At 39.8% G+C, this 13,999-nt stretch overlaps 2 protein-coding genes across 2 annotated transcripts in view; both read left to right on the forward strand.

Moving 5' to 3' along the window:
* The first annotated feature begins 6,665 nt into the window (after positions 1-6,665).
* LOC129744500 (TBC1 domain family member 23) lies at positions 6,666-10,137 on the forward strand. The gene is made up of 4 exons (XM_055737052.1): positions 6,666-6,791; positions 6,921-7,154; positions 7,227-8,755; positions 8,831-10,137. Exons 2-4 carry the CDS (start codon positions 7,138-7,140, stop codon positions 9,427-9,429), a joined length of 2,145 nt encoding a protein of 714 aa, XP_055593027.1. The 5' UTR covers positions 6,666-6,791; positions 6,921-7,137; the 3' UTR covers positions 9,430-10,137.
* Positions 10,138-10,723: 586 nt separating this feature from the next.
* The window catches only part of LOC129745198 (protein pinocchio), a 100,393-nt gene continuing 97,117 nt past the window's right edge, over positions 10,724-13,999 (forward strand). The window contains exon 1 of the mRNA XM_055738124.1: positions 10,724-11,804. The gene's annotated coding sequence lies outside the window, so the exon portion shown is untranslated. The remainder of the gene's footprint in view (positions 11,805-13,999) is intronic.

Genomic DNA, 13,999 nt, shown 5'->3' on the forward strand with positions numbered 1-13,999 from the left:
CGACACTTCTTGTGTTGAGGGAGGAAATGTTGAATCCTTTTTCGTTCAGTCGAATTGATAGTTGACACAATCGCTGTACAATAATTGATCGAAAAGGCAGCCAACCTGCTTCAGCCAAGACTGATTCCGTGGGGCTGTAACGAAAGGCTCCAGAAGCTATTCGTACTATTTCGTTATATGTTGGAGCGAGTTCTTTATCGAGTGAATCAATTGCAATGCTTGTTATGGGTAATCCGAATAGAAGCTTTGAAATTATCAGTGAAGTGCCAACTTTGAGTAAAGCAGTCCGACTGCTTCTCCTAAGCCGATAGCCTAGAATGCGTAGTAAATTCAATCTATTATTACAGCTTCTTTTCACCGCTTTAAAATGTTGCAGTAAATTCAATCTTTGGTCAATAAGGATACCTAAAATTCTCATTTTACGCACAATTGGAATAGCTTTTTTATTGAGCTTGATGGCTCTACCACGTTTGCGATGCCTGATATTACAAATATGCATCATTTTGGATTTTTCTGGTGCTATAGTGAAACCTACACTTTCAGTCCAACTGAAAACATGTTTCGCAGCTTTTCTTAATTTCACGCGAATGTCACGATTGTTATCACCTTTAACTATGAGCAGAACATCATCTGCATATAAAAGTATATCTATATCTGGGGGAATAACATTGAAAATTGGTTGCATTGCAACTAAGAAAAGTGTAACCGAGAGGATTTAACCTTGTGGAACTCCATTTTCGGATGTTCGTATATCTGAGAGTGTACCGTTTGCTGCAACTGAGAAAGTTCTATTTTGCAGAAAGCTGGCTAGAATGTTAAACATGCGTCCTGATATCTGCCAACTCTTAAGAGTGTTCATGATGGCGTGTCGACACGTTGTGTCGTAAGCTTTAGATATGTCTAGTGATATTATTTCCACGTGTTCGGTGTCTTGTTCGAAATCGATAAGCGTATTCAATGAGGCAAGATGCGAATCAACTCCATGACCTGCTCTAAATGCATGCTGTCTTTGATCCAATCTTTTACTGTCTTCTAACTCTGTTATCAAACGTCGGTTCACAATTCGTTCGAAAATTTTTCCGAGGCAACTTAGAAGTGTGATTGGGCGATGATTCTCTGGTTTGCTTCGGTCGGTATTCGGCTTTGGAATCGGGATGACCACTCCGTGTTTCCAGGTGGTTGGAAAATTACCACTGTGCCATATACGATTGAACAGCTGAAGTAAAGCGATTTTAGCAGTTAAATGAAGATTCTGGATTAAAGGATATCCGATTCCATCATGTCCAGTCGAGGATCCTCCACGACGTGAAATTGCCCATTTCAGTTCGTTTATACTAAAATCTTCGTTGTACTTCTTGTCAGAATTTCGGGGGTTTGGTCGAGTGAAGTGTTGTTTTTGGTTTTTTTCTTTTCGGTATTTTTCTGAATACTGTGCATCTGAGGATCTAAATTCGTATTCCGATGCTAAAGCTTCAGCTACTAATTTTCCATCGTTAGTAGTACAGTCCGGTAATCGCAGAGTTATATTGTTGGATATTCTTTTCCCTTGGAGTCGATTGATTCGATTCCACAATTCAGCGGAGGAATTTTCAGAATTTATACTTTCGACAAATTGGCTCCAACTTTCTTCTTTGGCATCTTTTATTACCTTTCTGCACCCAAAATTCAGCCTCTGTGCCAATGGCGTGTAGTCAATTTCATAGCATCATTGGTACAAGAAGATAACGCGACCGGCACTGATTCGATTTGCGCCCACCGGCATTAACCTCCCAAGTTAACCGAATTGCGTATGTCTGAATGAAACAAAATAAAAACGTTTTCGCGTCCCTCCCCATCGCATCACAAGCCGAAGAAGGATGGAAATAAATACCGGCCAACACCAGGCAGCCAGCGAACCGAGCACTGTGCGTGTGAATGTAGCAAAAGCAACAACAAAAACATCCTTCTAAGGCTGATGTCATGCTGAAGCAACTAGCAACGCGACCTACAACGCAACGTTCACACGACTAACCAGCTCTCATTTGATCTCCATGGAAATCGCCCAGACCTGTCATACTGGTTGCTTTGAGTAGCGCGACCAATCTGATGCCAATGTGTTTAGTAGCGCGACTAGTAGGAAATCCAATAGGAACATTGTTTTTTCTCGATTTGAAGCAGTGATTCCGGGTTTTAAGCACAATAGTACGAAGATCTGTCCGAACTTGTGATAATAAACTAAAAACTATCTTAATCGGCGAGAAAATTTTCATGAATTCTTAGTTCCGGCAAAAAAAACAAGGAATTTTGTCGGTTCAAATTTTGGCATTCTTGCAATCCGGGTCGTGATTTGATGAGTTTTTGGTGGCTCCGGAAAGAAAGGAGACGATTCAAAGCATTATCAGATGTAGAGAAGTGATGATTTGTAGGGAATTTCAAAGTGACAGGTCGCGCCAGCATGACATACCAATGCAATGCAACGCAATCTTATTGGAACGTTGCGTTGCGTTGCGTTGCTAGTTGTTTCAGCATGACATCAGCCTAATTCAATCACCCGGCAAACACGGCTAAGCTGTGCGTGTGTATGTAGCAAAAGCAACAACAAAAACATTCCTTCAATTCACCAGCAAACAACACCGGCCAAGCTGCCCGGCTTTAGCAGCTGTGTATATGTAGCGTGTGTATGTAATAGCAGGCAGTAAGCAAAGCACAGTTCTCATTCAATGGGTTTTCCGTTCCTTCACTCCCGTTCCCTTTCCCGTTTCCATCGCAAGACAAAGGAATGCATTGAAAGGAGGCCAAACGCCAGGAAGCCGCCGTTGTACGTTTTTTGTGATTGATCGGTAAAAGAAAGCCTATGACAAATATACCTCGTCCTGCATGAAGCTCGATTAGTACACTGGTTAGAATGTCGGATTGGCAAGACGATACAACTGGTGATGTGAGTTCGATTCTCACTACAGCGCTGTGGTTTTAATTTTTATTTTCTTGTTTCTGGGATGAATTATCCAATAGGAAGGAAATCCCATAAAATGTTTTTCTTGTTTCGCTTGAATGTAGTGGTCATGCATCTTATTGGTTGGGAGCCGAGTCCTTATGCCAGTTACGGTTTTTCAAACATACCGTCTTCGGCACAGTGCACATTTCAGCGCATTATCGGCACAGAGATTTGCTAAATAGGCATTGGATTTTTGCAACCTCTTCTATGGGTGTGCATTCTGAGCGAGCTTCTTGGAATTTTTTTAAGGCTTCAATTTTTCCAGGATCATTATCGTCTATACGACGTAGGGCACGGAGATATTTTCGTCGTTTTTTATTGCTTTTTGGACATCAGCACTCCACCAGGCAACCTCTTTCGAACCAATTCTGCCAGTTGTTTTCGGTATACAACGATCTGCAGCTTCGATTATTCTTTTTGAAAATTCTTCTGCTGATAAAGTGTCTCTTGGGTTGAGATAGTTACGTGTGAGTTCTCCGAAACTGTTCCAATCAGCTTTAGTGTAGATCCATTTGTTTTTGTGAGACATACTGTTATTTTTTCCAGTCAAGGAAATGATGATCGGAAAATGATCGCTATCCGCTGTGTCGGTTAGAATATTCCACAGAAATTTAGATGCTATTGATGTTGAACAAAAAGAGACGTCTAGTGACTGAGTTTTTCCGCTGACTGGATCCAGACGAGTGTGGGACCCATCGTTTAGTACTAGCATTTCCTGTTCGACTATCGTTGAAAAGATCTGTTCTCCTCTTTTCTGAGGTTCGTTTCTGATAGGTACAATACGGCTTCCCCAGGCTGCGTGGTGAGCATTCAGATCACCAAGAAGTAGTATAGGTTTAGGTAGTGAAAGTAACATATTATGAAGGTTTTCGGCGGCATCAGTTTGCGATGGTGGTAAGTAAACTGATACTACAGTTATTTCAGTCGGTAGGTACATACGTATGGCTATTGCTTGAATCGAACTATCTACGGGAAGTCTGTTGAACAGTGTATCATTTCTGATTGCTAACCCTACACCTTGTCGACCATGTATTGAGCATGTCCCATGGAGCAAGGTGTATTGGTTCCCAATGAAGTTTGATCCTACATTTTTTTCGTTGGCGTTTGTTTCCTGTAAGCATACAATCATGGGTTGGTAATTTATCAGCAATATTTGGAGGTCATTCCTGTGAGATCTCAAGCCACAAATGTTCCATTGTAGTGCAAAATTTGACTTCAAGTTGTCATCGTGTTCGATTTCGGGGATGATTACCGAAGATGGATTTGATTCTTCTAGGTTTGTCGGTAGGATGTCATTATTAGTTGATTTTTCAGTAGTGCATATATTGTTGGTATTATTTGACGTTGTATTGCCCATTTCTTCAATAGGATTATCGCATGTTTTCTTTTTGTAAGATTTTCGGATGTTATCGGATTTATTATTATAGATTGGCATCATTAAAAAATAAATAAATAAATGTATAAGCAAAATGGGCATTCGATTTTTTGAAATTGGTAATTATTCATCTTCAGACATAGCGTCAGCATCGGAGTTCGACCTGATGTTCGATTTCTTAGAATCCATTAAATGCAGCGGTGGCGAATGTAAAATACGTTTTCTACTCATACTGCGATTTAAAGTATCTTTTGGATTATATGGATCTTTGTTATTTTTACTGAATTTTTGTTTTTCTAACCTAGACAAAACTGTATGATAAACTAAATTTGCACACAATTAACACATTTTACAAACAAAAAATAAATCTCTCAACAAACGGACCGACAATAATAGGATCTTAATAAGTTTAATTATCTGACTGGAAACCCTGCTAACGGGTACTAACGGAACGATATGCAACAAATTTTCCGGACAGGGCACAAATGAAAAGCTTCAACATGTTCCACATTCTTGCGTGCAACTTTGCAAGCTTACGAGGGGTGCCAGCTGGTTTCGTCAAAAATCAGGACTAAGTAAAGCGATGCTTAAAATCAAGATTTTTCAGGGCACCTCTTGATTCATGCATAGAAATAATAAGCACCTCTGCTGAGATTGCATAAATAACGGCGAAATACAGGTGCTGTAAACGCCTTGATTTATGCAACAGCAGAAGGCATATTTGGCCTGACTTCGACCAGATCGAACTGAACGCCATAAGAAAATTTTCAAACAGCATTATTTATTGCGGAAATTGCACCTATTTAGACTCCTGTGCAAATAATTTCCACGCAGAAATATTTTCGCACTGACGCACACATAGACAACCCGTGTCAGTTTTTCAAATCAGCCGTTGCCCGCTTCGGATTTTCGAATCACATTTTCAAACGGCATAATCGTTATTGTTTTGGCGAAAATTATTATGAAATGCGCACCGGAGTTTAATAACGAAAATTGACCGATCAACAAATGAAAAGAAACGAACAGAAAACAGAATGCATTCTGTACATTTGGGTACTAGAATGTGAGTGGAAAAAATAAATCATGCATTATTCGGGCGTTTTTCGAATTACTGAAATATTCGCCAAAAAATTAAGGATTCACTGACTATTTTTACTGATACACCACTCTCAATTGTTTTTAATTCAATTTTATCCGAAGATGTAAAGAATATCGATATGTGTTATTGTCTATGTATAGGTCTGTGAGGAGATTTTACTGCGCGCAAATTATTTGCACGGGAGTCTAAACAGGTGCAATCTGCGCAGTTCGTTAAAGACGGCAACGGTGCGTATGATAGTTGATTTTTTGGCAGAAATAATTTGAACTAACTGAACTCTGATGTTGGTCCTTTTTTTATATACTCCCTTTTCAACTTTTAGCACCTGATAGTTTTTATAAAGAATGTGATGGTGTTAGTGAGTGCGGAATTATTATCTGTCAAATCAGATTCTCGCAATAGTCTAAAAATTCATGCAATTGACAATATAACTCATGTAATTCGTATGCGAGACCAAAAAAACTGAAATAATTCATTGGGATCTGTTTCTTGGATTGTAAACGTTTGATTCTGATTGCTAAGTTTTACGAATTTCATCTAGAAGTGAAAATATTTGAACTATAAACTCAAGTGACTCGAAAAACTGCTGATGGCGTTCAGTTCGGCCTGGTCGAATCCCGACCATTTGAGATAATAAAGACATTAAAAAAAATATTTATGAATATCTGGACGTTTCAGGACATTTTAGAGACCAATTTTCAAATATGAGGACAACTAGAATTTTTGAAAAATCAGGACGGTTTCTCGAAATCCAGGACAAATCCTGATAAATCAGGGCACCTGGCACCTCTAAGCTTCAAATGTTTTTCCTCTCGAGCTTTCGCAGGGCTGCCAATCGTGATGGAAACATCAGAAAACCAGGAAATATAATATTAAAAATGTGTTTTAAATTTTTTTGAAAAGATTAGAAATCTAAATTTTATGTCTCTGAGCTTTTTCTGGGTTTTATATCTTATAATAATAAAATATTCCATGATTCACTGCCTTCTTTATTTGAATAGTTTAAATGCAACTAATTTGAATAAAATGTTATTTAATTTTCTGAATATTTTGGAAAGGGAAAAAATTAAAACCGAAAATTTACTAAGTTCAACTATTTACACAAAATCTATTATGATTACGATTTGTCAATTTCAGAACTTTTCTAATTTGAATTTTCATTGGTTTGGTTTAAAACTAAATCGGAACACTTTCGCACTTTCGTTAAACTTGCACGACGGACTGTCAAAGTCAAAAAGCTTTCGTCGTCGGAAAAGTCAATAATAAAAATTTCGCGAAGAGCTGGCACGAATAGAGAAAATTCTCCACGACTTCTCCGCGCCGAGCCAATGTGATTATTCCAGGTAAATATTTGCAGTTTACATTAGTCCGGATTCGTTCGGAGTGTTTAATTTGATTTTAATTACGCCTTGTACATTTTCCAAAGTGGGGCAATTTCAAAAGTCTCAAGAAATTTCTCTCCAATATTACAGGTAGATTGGTGTTGATTGTCCTTGGTTTTGATACGAGTAAAAAAAGATGATTTTCTTTTACTGGTGATTAGAAAATCGGAAACTTCAACACACAGCTGTTAAAAAATTTCGTCAGCAGAAACTGCGTCAGCGACCATTCGCTGGCCTCGAGGATCAATTTTTGGTTGATTGGTAAATTCTGGGTGGTTAAAGAATTGAGAGGGCTTTTTCCTTAAGAATGGATGACAATTACTGGTGAGTAATGTTTTCTTTTCGATTGTGATAAGATACAATCCGATAACAGACGTTTGCGCTTCTTTTTTTCAGGTTGATTGAGCTGGAATCGGCTCTGCTGGATGATTGTACTGTGGATGACATTTATGCGATCTGCCAAGGAAAATCGATACCAGATGCTTTGCGGCCGGATGTGTGGCAAGTTTGTTTGGATGTTAAAACCAAAATTGATCAGCTGGCTCAGTTCAACGAGATATTCGACCTTCCTTTTCAATCGAAATTAAGGCAGGATTGTCATCGGTTTGTGGAGAAATTGGGTAACGAGGAAGAAGATAGAGTGGCCGTGGTTGCCGATCTGGAATCGATTCTGACTTTCTATTGTAAGAATAGAAATTTGGTTTACGAATCTAATAACGGATGGATTGAATTGCTGCTACCGTTGCTGTCTTTAAAATTGATGCGGTCAGAGACTTACAATCTGTTTGAAGCCATCCGGGACACGTATATTCCAAAGGGTTGCGTCAAGAATGGGAATGTGTTTCACATTTTCAGACTGCTTCTGCAGTACCATGATCCGGAATTGTGTTCGATCTTGGACACGAAACGAGTTACACCGGATACTTATGCTATGAGTTGGTTCCAAACGCTCTTTGCTTCTACGTGTACCTTGGAAGTTGTGTTGGCCATGTGGGACCTGTATTTGCAGCAGTCGGATCCTTTCTTGATTTTCTTCCTCAGTTTAATCATGCTGATCAACGGTCGAGAGCAAATTCTCACGATGAAGAGTAGCACCAAAGACGAGTTGATCGGTTTCCTAGTCAACATGCCCTGCGAAATTGAGGCGAACGATGTGATGGATTTTTGCTCCTTGGCTCAGTACTATTCACTGAAAACACCAACTTCTTTCAAGCGAGATTTGCTCCAGATTCTGTTTGGCGTTCAAAGCAGTGAAGCAGAGAAAAACGTCGTTTCCCAAGCACTTTGTCTTCCCGTTTCGGTGAATGAGTTGATAGAGAACGCCTCAAGTGAATCGAACAGCCATCCGGATGCCGTTCGCTTCTTCCTGGTTGATTGTCGTCCAGCTGGCCAATACAATTCTGGTCACTTGTCAACAGCATTCCATTTGGATTCCAATCTAATGTTACAAGAACCGGTGGCATTCCAAACGGCAGTCCAGGGATTGTTGCGATCTCAGAAAAATGCAATAGAAGCCAATTCGAACGCAGGCGGAGAACATCTTTGCTTCCTGAGCTCTGGACGGCAGGAAGAAGATCAGTACACCCATATGGTTGTTGCGTCTTTCCTGCAGAAGAACACCAAATACGTTTCACTGCTGACCGGCGGCTACGAAGCCATCCACGAGTACTTTGGGGAAAACATGATCGACTGCCTGGAAGATCACGACCCGTTGAAATGTTTGGTGTGCAACAAAGACCAACTGCAGTACGGAAAAGCGCCACTGAACAATAATGCACTCTTCGCGAATACAGGAAGCTTGAAACGACAAGAAAACCATAGAAACAACAATGGCGCGGATCAGCCAAATGCCGAACGTAAACCCACAATCGATTTGTTTTCCAAATTTTCGTCGGCGGTCAAAAGCAAATCTGCGGAAGTTAAAGGTACCAGTAACGAATAATCGCAAATTCACCTTTCCCTTCAAAACAAAATCATAAATCATGTTTTCTTCCTTTCAGGCAAACTTTTCGACTACATCTCCAATCCGAACGGTCCCAATGGGCCTGCGGTCACCGAAAAACACGTCTCCCGCACAGAACGCAACGGCAAACGTTACCGGAATGTCCAGCCGGTCTTCAGCATCGGCGAAGACCAGGAAGATGACGACTATCATAATTCATCCTCCCTGGATCAGAACCAGTTCCACAATGATCCTTCATCGAATCCTCGCTCCCAGATGCAATCCAACAACCACCAGTCGGAAGATCTCGTATCAATCCAAGCCTACCTCAAAGCGCCCGACATAATTCGTCACTTCAAGTGCCAAGAAGTCCACCTCAATGGGTACATGTTCGAGAGTTACCTGCTGGTGACGGCCTCGCACATGATTGTCCTGCGGGAGCTGGACCAGAAAGATAAAGCCCGGGTGATCGTCCGGAGACCGTTGAACAGTATTGTCAAAATTACAGCCAAGAAGCGTCACCGGGACCTCATCACGTTCAAGTACGGCTACACCGAAGACGAGAACCTGGTCATCACCGATATGGACCGATTTCTGATACCGAACGCAAGTGAGGCGACCGAACTCATTTCGAAGCACATCATCAAACAGACGTAAATTCTTGCAAGTCTATGTTTTGAGCAGCGGTAAAAAATAGCAACGCACTTTTTAAATGTAGTAGACAACTTTTTAGTGAAATCAAAATTAACTTTTTATTAATCCATGAATACAAAGAAGCGATATCAACGGTTTGCTTCCCTGAGGGCAATTTCTGCAGAATTTTATAGCGTTTTATTTTAGCATCCTTGAGTAGCTGGATTTAGATTTTATTTTATGTCGTTACGACCCAGTTTAAGTTTTTCAATGTTTACCACAATCCAAAACCCCTTCTCAGCCTGAAGCGGATGTACTCTAATTTATAGTTTTACTGTTAGTATCAGCAGTGTGATGCATATATGTTGTAAACAAATCGATTTAGTAGTAAAATGATTTTATGTTATTCACAACATTTTAGATACTTTGCTAGGATCATAGTGAGCGACGTAAATATATATAAAATTAAAAAAAAGAACCCTATAGTTATAAAAGGATGCAGAAAAATTACCATTTGGTGTCCACATTTCCTATTGCAGCTCCTTTCTGTGTAAAGTTTCGTATAAATTTCGTCAACTTTACCAAAAGTTCAATTAGATACCATATTGATTTAAAAGCTCTGAAAAACTACCTGAATCACAATGAAAATAAACACATTGTTCCAACAAAATTCAACCAACAGATGTCAACTGTATAAAATTTGAAATAAACCTGTAAAACCATCACTAAACAGTATTCAACGTTGTTCGGCTTTTTAATCCGTAACAGAAATCTTCGAAATTCCTGAACTCTTGAATTCTGAATCTTAGTTCTGAATATGAATCAGAATTCCTAATCTGATGAATCTGGATAATTCTGAATATGAACTCTGAATCTGAACTCAGAATTCTGAACCTGAGTTCTTAATCTGAATTCTGAATCCGACTGAACCTGAATTCAGATTCTAAATCTGAATTTAGTAAATTCTGAATACGAATTCTTTTGTCTAAATATGAATTTTTGAAAACTGATTTCTTTTTTTTCTGGAATTTTCATCCTGTCTTTTTTTCCTCATCCTGTCGGATGATTCATCCCTGAAAACTGATTTCTGGAACTGAAGTCTGAATTTAACGGATGCATAATCCAACGCGACTAAATTCCAATTGGAATTTCAATACAATTCAATTCAAAGCATAGGCGATGCAACAACTTGTGTCGTGCGTGCACGTTTGTTGCACACAGCACAGCACAAGTCGACTGTCACGCAACAAGCCACTTTTGCTGCAAGCACATCCGCGCGGACAGAGGCAAAATTTCAGACAGGTAACAACACTTTCTAGCAACCGGACCGTACAGCAGAGTGGCAAAAGTGGCATCAGCTGCAGCAGGGTCTTGGCGGAACGGATTGTTGTTGTGTTGTGTTTTTGTTATCGATTGAACCACATATCGGTGAATACGCGAACCTAAAACTGCTTGCAAAAGTTCAGTTAACTGCATTAGCATTCGGGCTGAAAACGGTTCCTAAACGTGAAAGGGAAAAGTGCTAAAAGTTGACAACAGAATGCCATATACGCAAGAAATTCTGTGGGTGTGCTAATTCTCATGAAAATGTAACCAACAGCTGCGACTCACGTTAGATAATTATAATACGGGTGAAGTGTTGTTTTATGCGATACAATTGTGCGTAATTACAGCAATTCTAACCGAACACAAGCTCATGTACTTAATAAGTCCGAGGTGTTCCCGATATTTTCAAGCGCTATGTTTATTCAAGTGTGTTAATTTATGCGAAATTTCGCTTAACTTATGTCGCGGAGAGAAAGTGCTGAAACCTATACTTAGTCGGAACGAAGAAAGCTCCAAATGGGATTAAGGATCTTTTAAGCTTTATCAAAGCCTTTGTTGAGAGCAATTTAAAACAACAAACTGCTCCAGTTAGTGTCAAAATAAATAAATCATTCTCCGTAATACAGAGCACTGAGCTGCATTATCACACCCGTATGGTATTAGTGTAAAAGTGACGAATGGCCACTTTTTTCCTGCCCCTGTGCTGTGTTTATCCCTATAACTGGGATAGCAACACCTGAGTTTTTTGCCCAGCGATGCAATCTGCCTGATTTGGTCGTATAGTCTATCTGGCTTATTTCTGAAGGTGTGTGCGCCTCGCCGATCTACAAAGGTGTTTTGATAATATTTTTGCAAATTGAGCGTGACAATTATTAAAGTACACATAGCACGAGCTAGCTGCATATGGGTACCATTGCTGCTGCTTTGCATGGTGTGCTTTCGATCAACCAGATATACGATCGATCTATTGCAGACTGAGAGCGTTTATAAGACATCTCTTTGTGAAGTGTTTTTGTGCGGCTGCGAGTGATTATCGTCGAGTTCCAAAAATATCCCGCTCATCACAAAAAAAAGTAAGTACCTACATCATTCTCCCTATCTCCATTACAACTGATTTCACTAGAAAGCAAAAACTAAATGTAATCAAAATATGTCGGCTGTGTTTATTTTGATGTGGTATTTTGTGTCACTTTCATGTTGTAGTTTTGTTGCGTCCAAAGAATAACCTTTAAAACCGATTTTTTACATTATAATCTTAATACAAAATATTAAAGAATCTTATTCATAACAACTTTAGCATTGAAGTCACAGGTTGATAAACATTGTTATCAAAAATCAGTATTACTTTAGCAGCTTGTTTTATGGACGCTCCACGTGAGAAAGCGTACGGAATGTTGCGCAACAACGGAACTACCGCTACAAAACATAAACACGTATCTCTCTCGAAGTGATATTAGCTTTGTTCATTAACGAGTCCTTGAACTACCCAAAACGGAAAAAGGATGAAAATTTGTTCGAACTGACCGATTTCGAATTAAAACCGAACCGAATCGTAATGACTAACTTTATTTTTTACAGCAATCGGTCCGATGGGACAATCGCTACCGTTCTGGGTGTTGCAAACTTTCAGGTTGAAAGCACAAAAATTCTACACATTTTTGGTTAGGGATGATTCATCCAACAAGATGAAAATCCCAGAAAACGAAATTCTACACATTTTATTCAAAACGTCATCAATAAATAACAGAGGAACAGCATTGTTTTGCCTGTTTTAATTCGATTTTTGAAAACTTTGGGGTAATCAATTTGACCCATTTGTTAGATTTTGTCATTCACATTTAGTTTTGGTTTGGATTTCTTTTTAATAATCCCGTTTGGGCAGTGGAGAGAGACCTTGACTCTAAAAAATACTTTAAAAGTTCAACCATCGTAGAACCGGAGACACCAGATACGTAGATTTATTACGGACCACTCAATCTTTTCGACTCTGGGGCATTTTTCTCCCTTTTTCCACTCCTCCGGTAGCTGTTGTGTCCCAGATCCGGACCATCTACCGGTGTAGGCAGTCGTCCAACTTGTCCGGGCTCATTTGATGAGTAGCTGTAATGCCATCCTTCTTAGTCGATTTGTGGCTATTCAGCTCAGGTTCAGGTTTCCTTAACTTCACTTTTCGTTGAGATTGGTTCCTCTACGCCGATGGCTACGCCGGCGATGTAGCTTCCCCTACCGTCTTGGTCTCCTGCATGTGCGCCCTTTAGGTGTTCATCGGAGTGCTGCTTACATCTTTCGATCACCTCACTTTTGTCCGTCAGAATGCCTCTATCCGCGTCCTTATCCCGGCACTTTTCGGCTTGCGGCGAAACCTTACTGGATGCGTTCAGCTTCTGATAGTACTTTCGTGTTATCTGGGAACGATGTAGCTGCTACAGCTCCTCGATCTCCTCCTCCTCCAGGGGACGCCTTTTCTCCTGCAAAATTGGGACTCGCTGCCTCTTCCGCTGTCGAGGATTTTCCACGTTTCGACGGCTGCTTCTTTGCATGACCGCGCGGCGTTCTCTTCATCTATCATCCGATGACGTTCTCCGCAACGCTGATGATAGCTGTCTTGATGGTATCCCAACGATCCCAACAGTGTACAAGAGGGGCTTCGTCAAGCTCGTCCTCTGCATGCAGCGCTTTCTGGTATGACCTGGCATGCTGGTTTTTTTTTATTAGTTGATCACCCAGGTGGTAAATCCTTTTTACGGATTGCATTCCAAGGCACGGCGAACAACGGCGTCCCCCCCAGTATGCTACTCTGGATCCATGGTGTAGTGACTCCAAACACTTTCGGAAACATTCACAACTTTCAAATTTACTTACGCAAAGAAAACGCGACATTCTCTCACAAAATTGCTTAACTGAATGAATTCGTTTTTTTCTTGCACGCTCAACCAATAATCCCAACCTTTCGGGATATAGAAACTTAAACACACAGAAAAATATCAGTTTCTTTTTGTTTAACATATTGATTACTGTTTCGCGATTGAGTGACTAGAAACGTACAAAACTACCCTTTTTTTAATGAGAAGAATTTTCAATTCATAACGATAATAACAATTAATATTCAATTATAGAATTAGCTGTCAAGTTGATACTGTTACTACTATTAACCTTATTTCCTACATTATCCCCTGTCTCTACTTGAAACAAAATCTTTAGCCTTTTTTTAAATACATTTTCAAAATTTCGCATTTAATTATTTTTTTTTTAATATTTCATGCTGAAA

The sequence above is a fragment of the Uranotaenia lowii genome, chromosome 2, assembly GCF_029784155.1.
Source record: "Uranotaenia lowii strain MFRU-FL chromosome 2, ASM2978415v1, whole genome shotgun sequence".
Lineage (NCBI taxonomy): Eukaryota > Metazoa > Arthropoda > Insecta > Diptera > Culicidae > Uranotaenia > Uranotaenia lowii.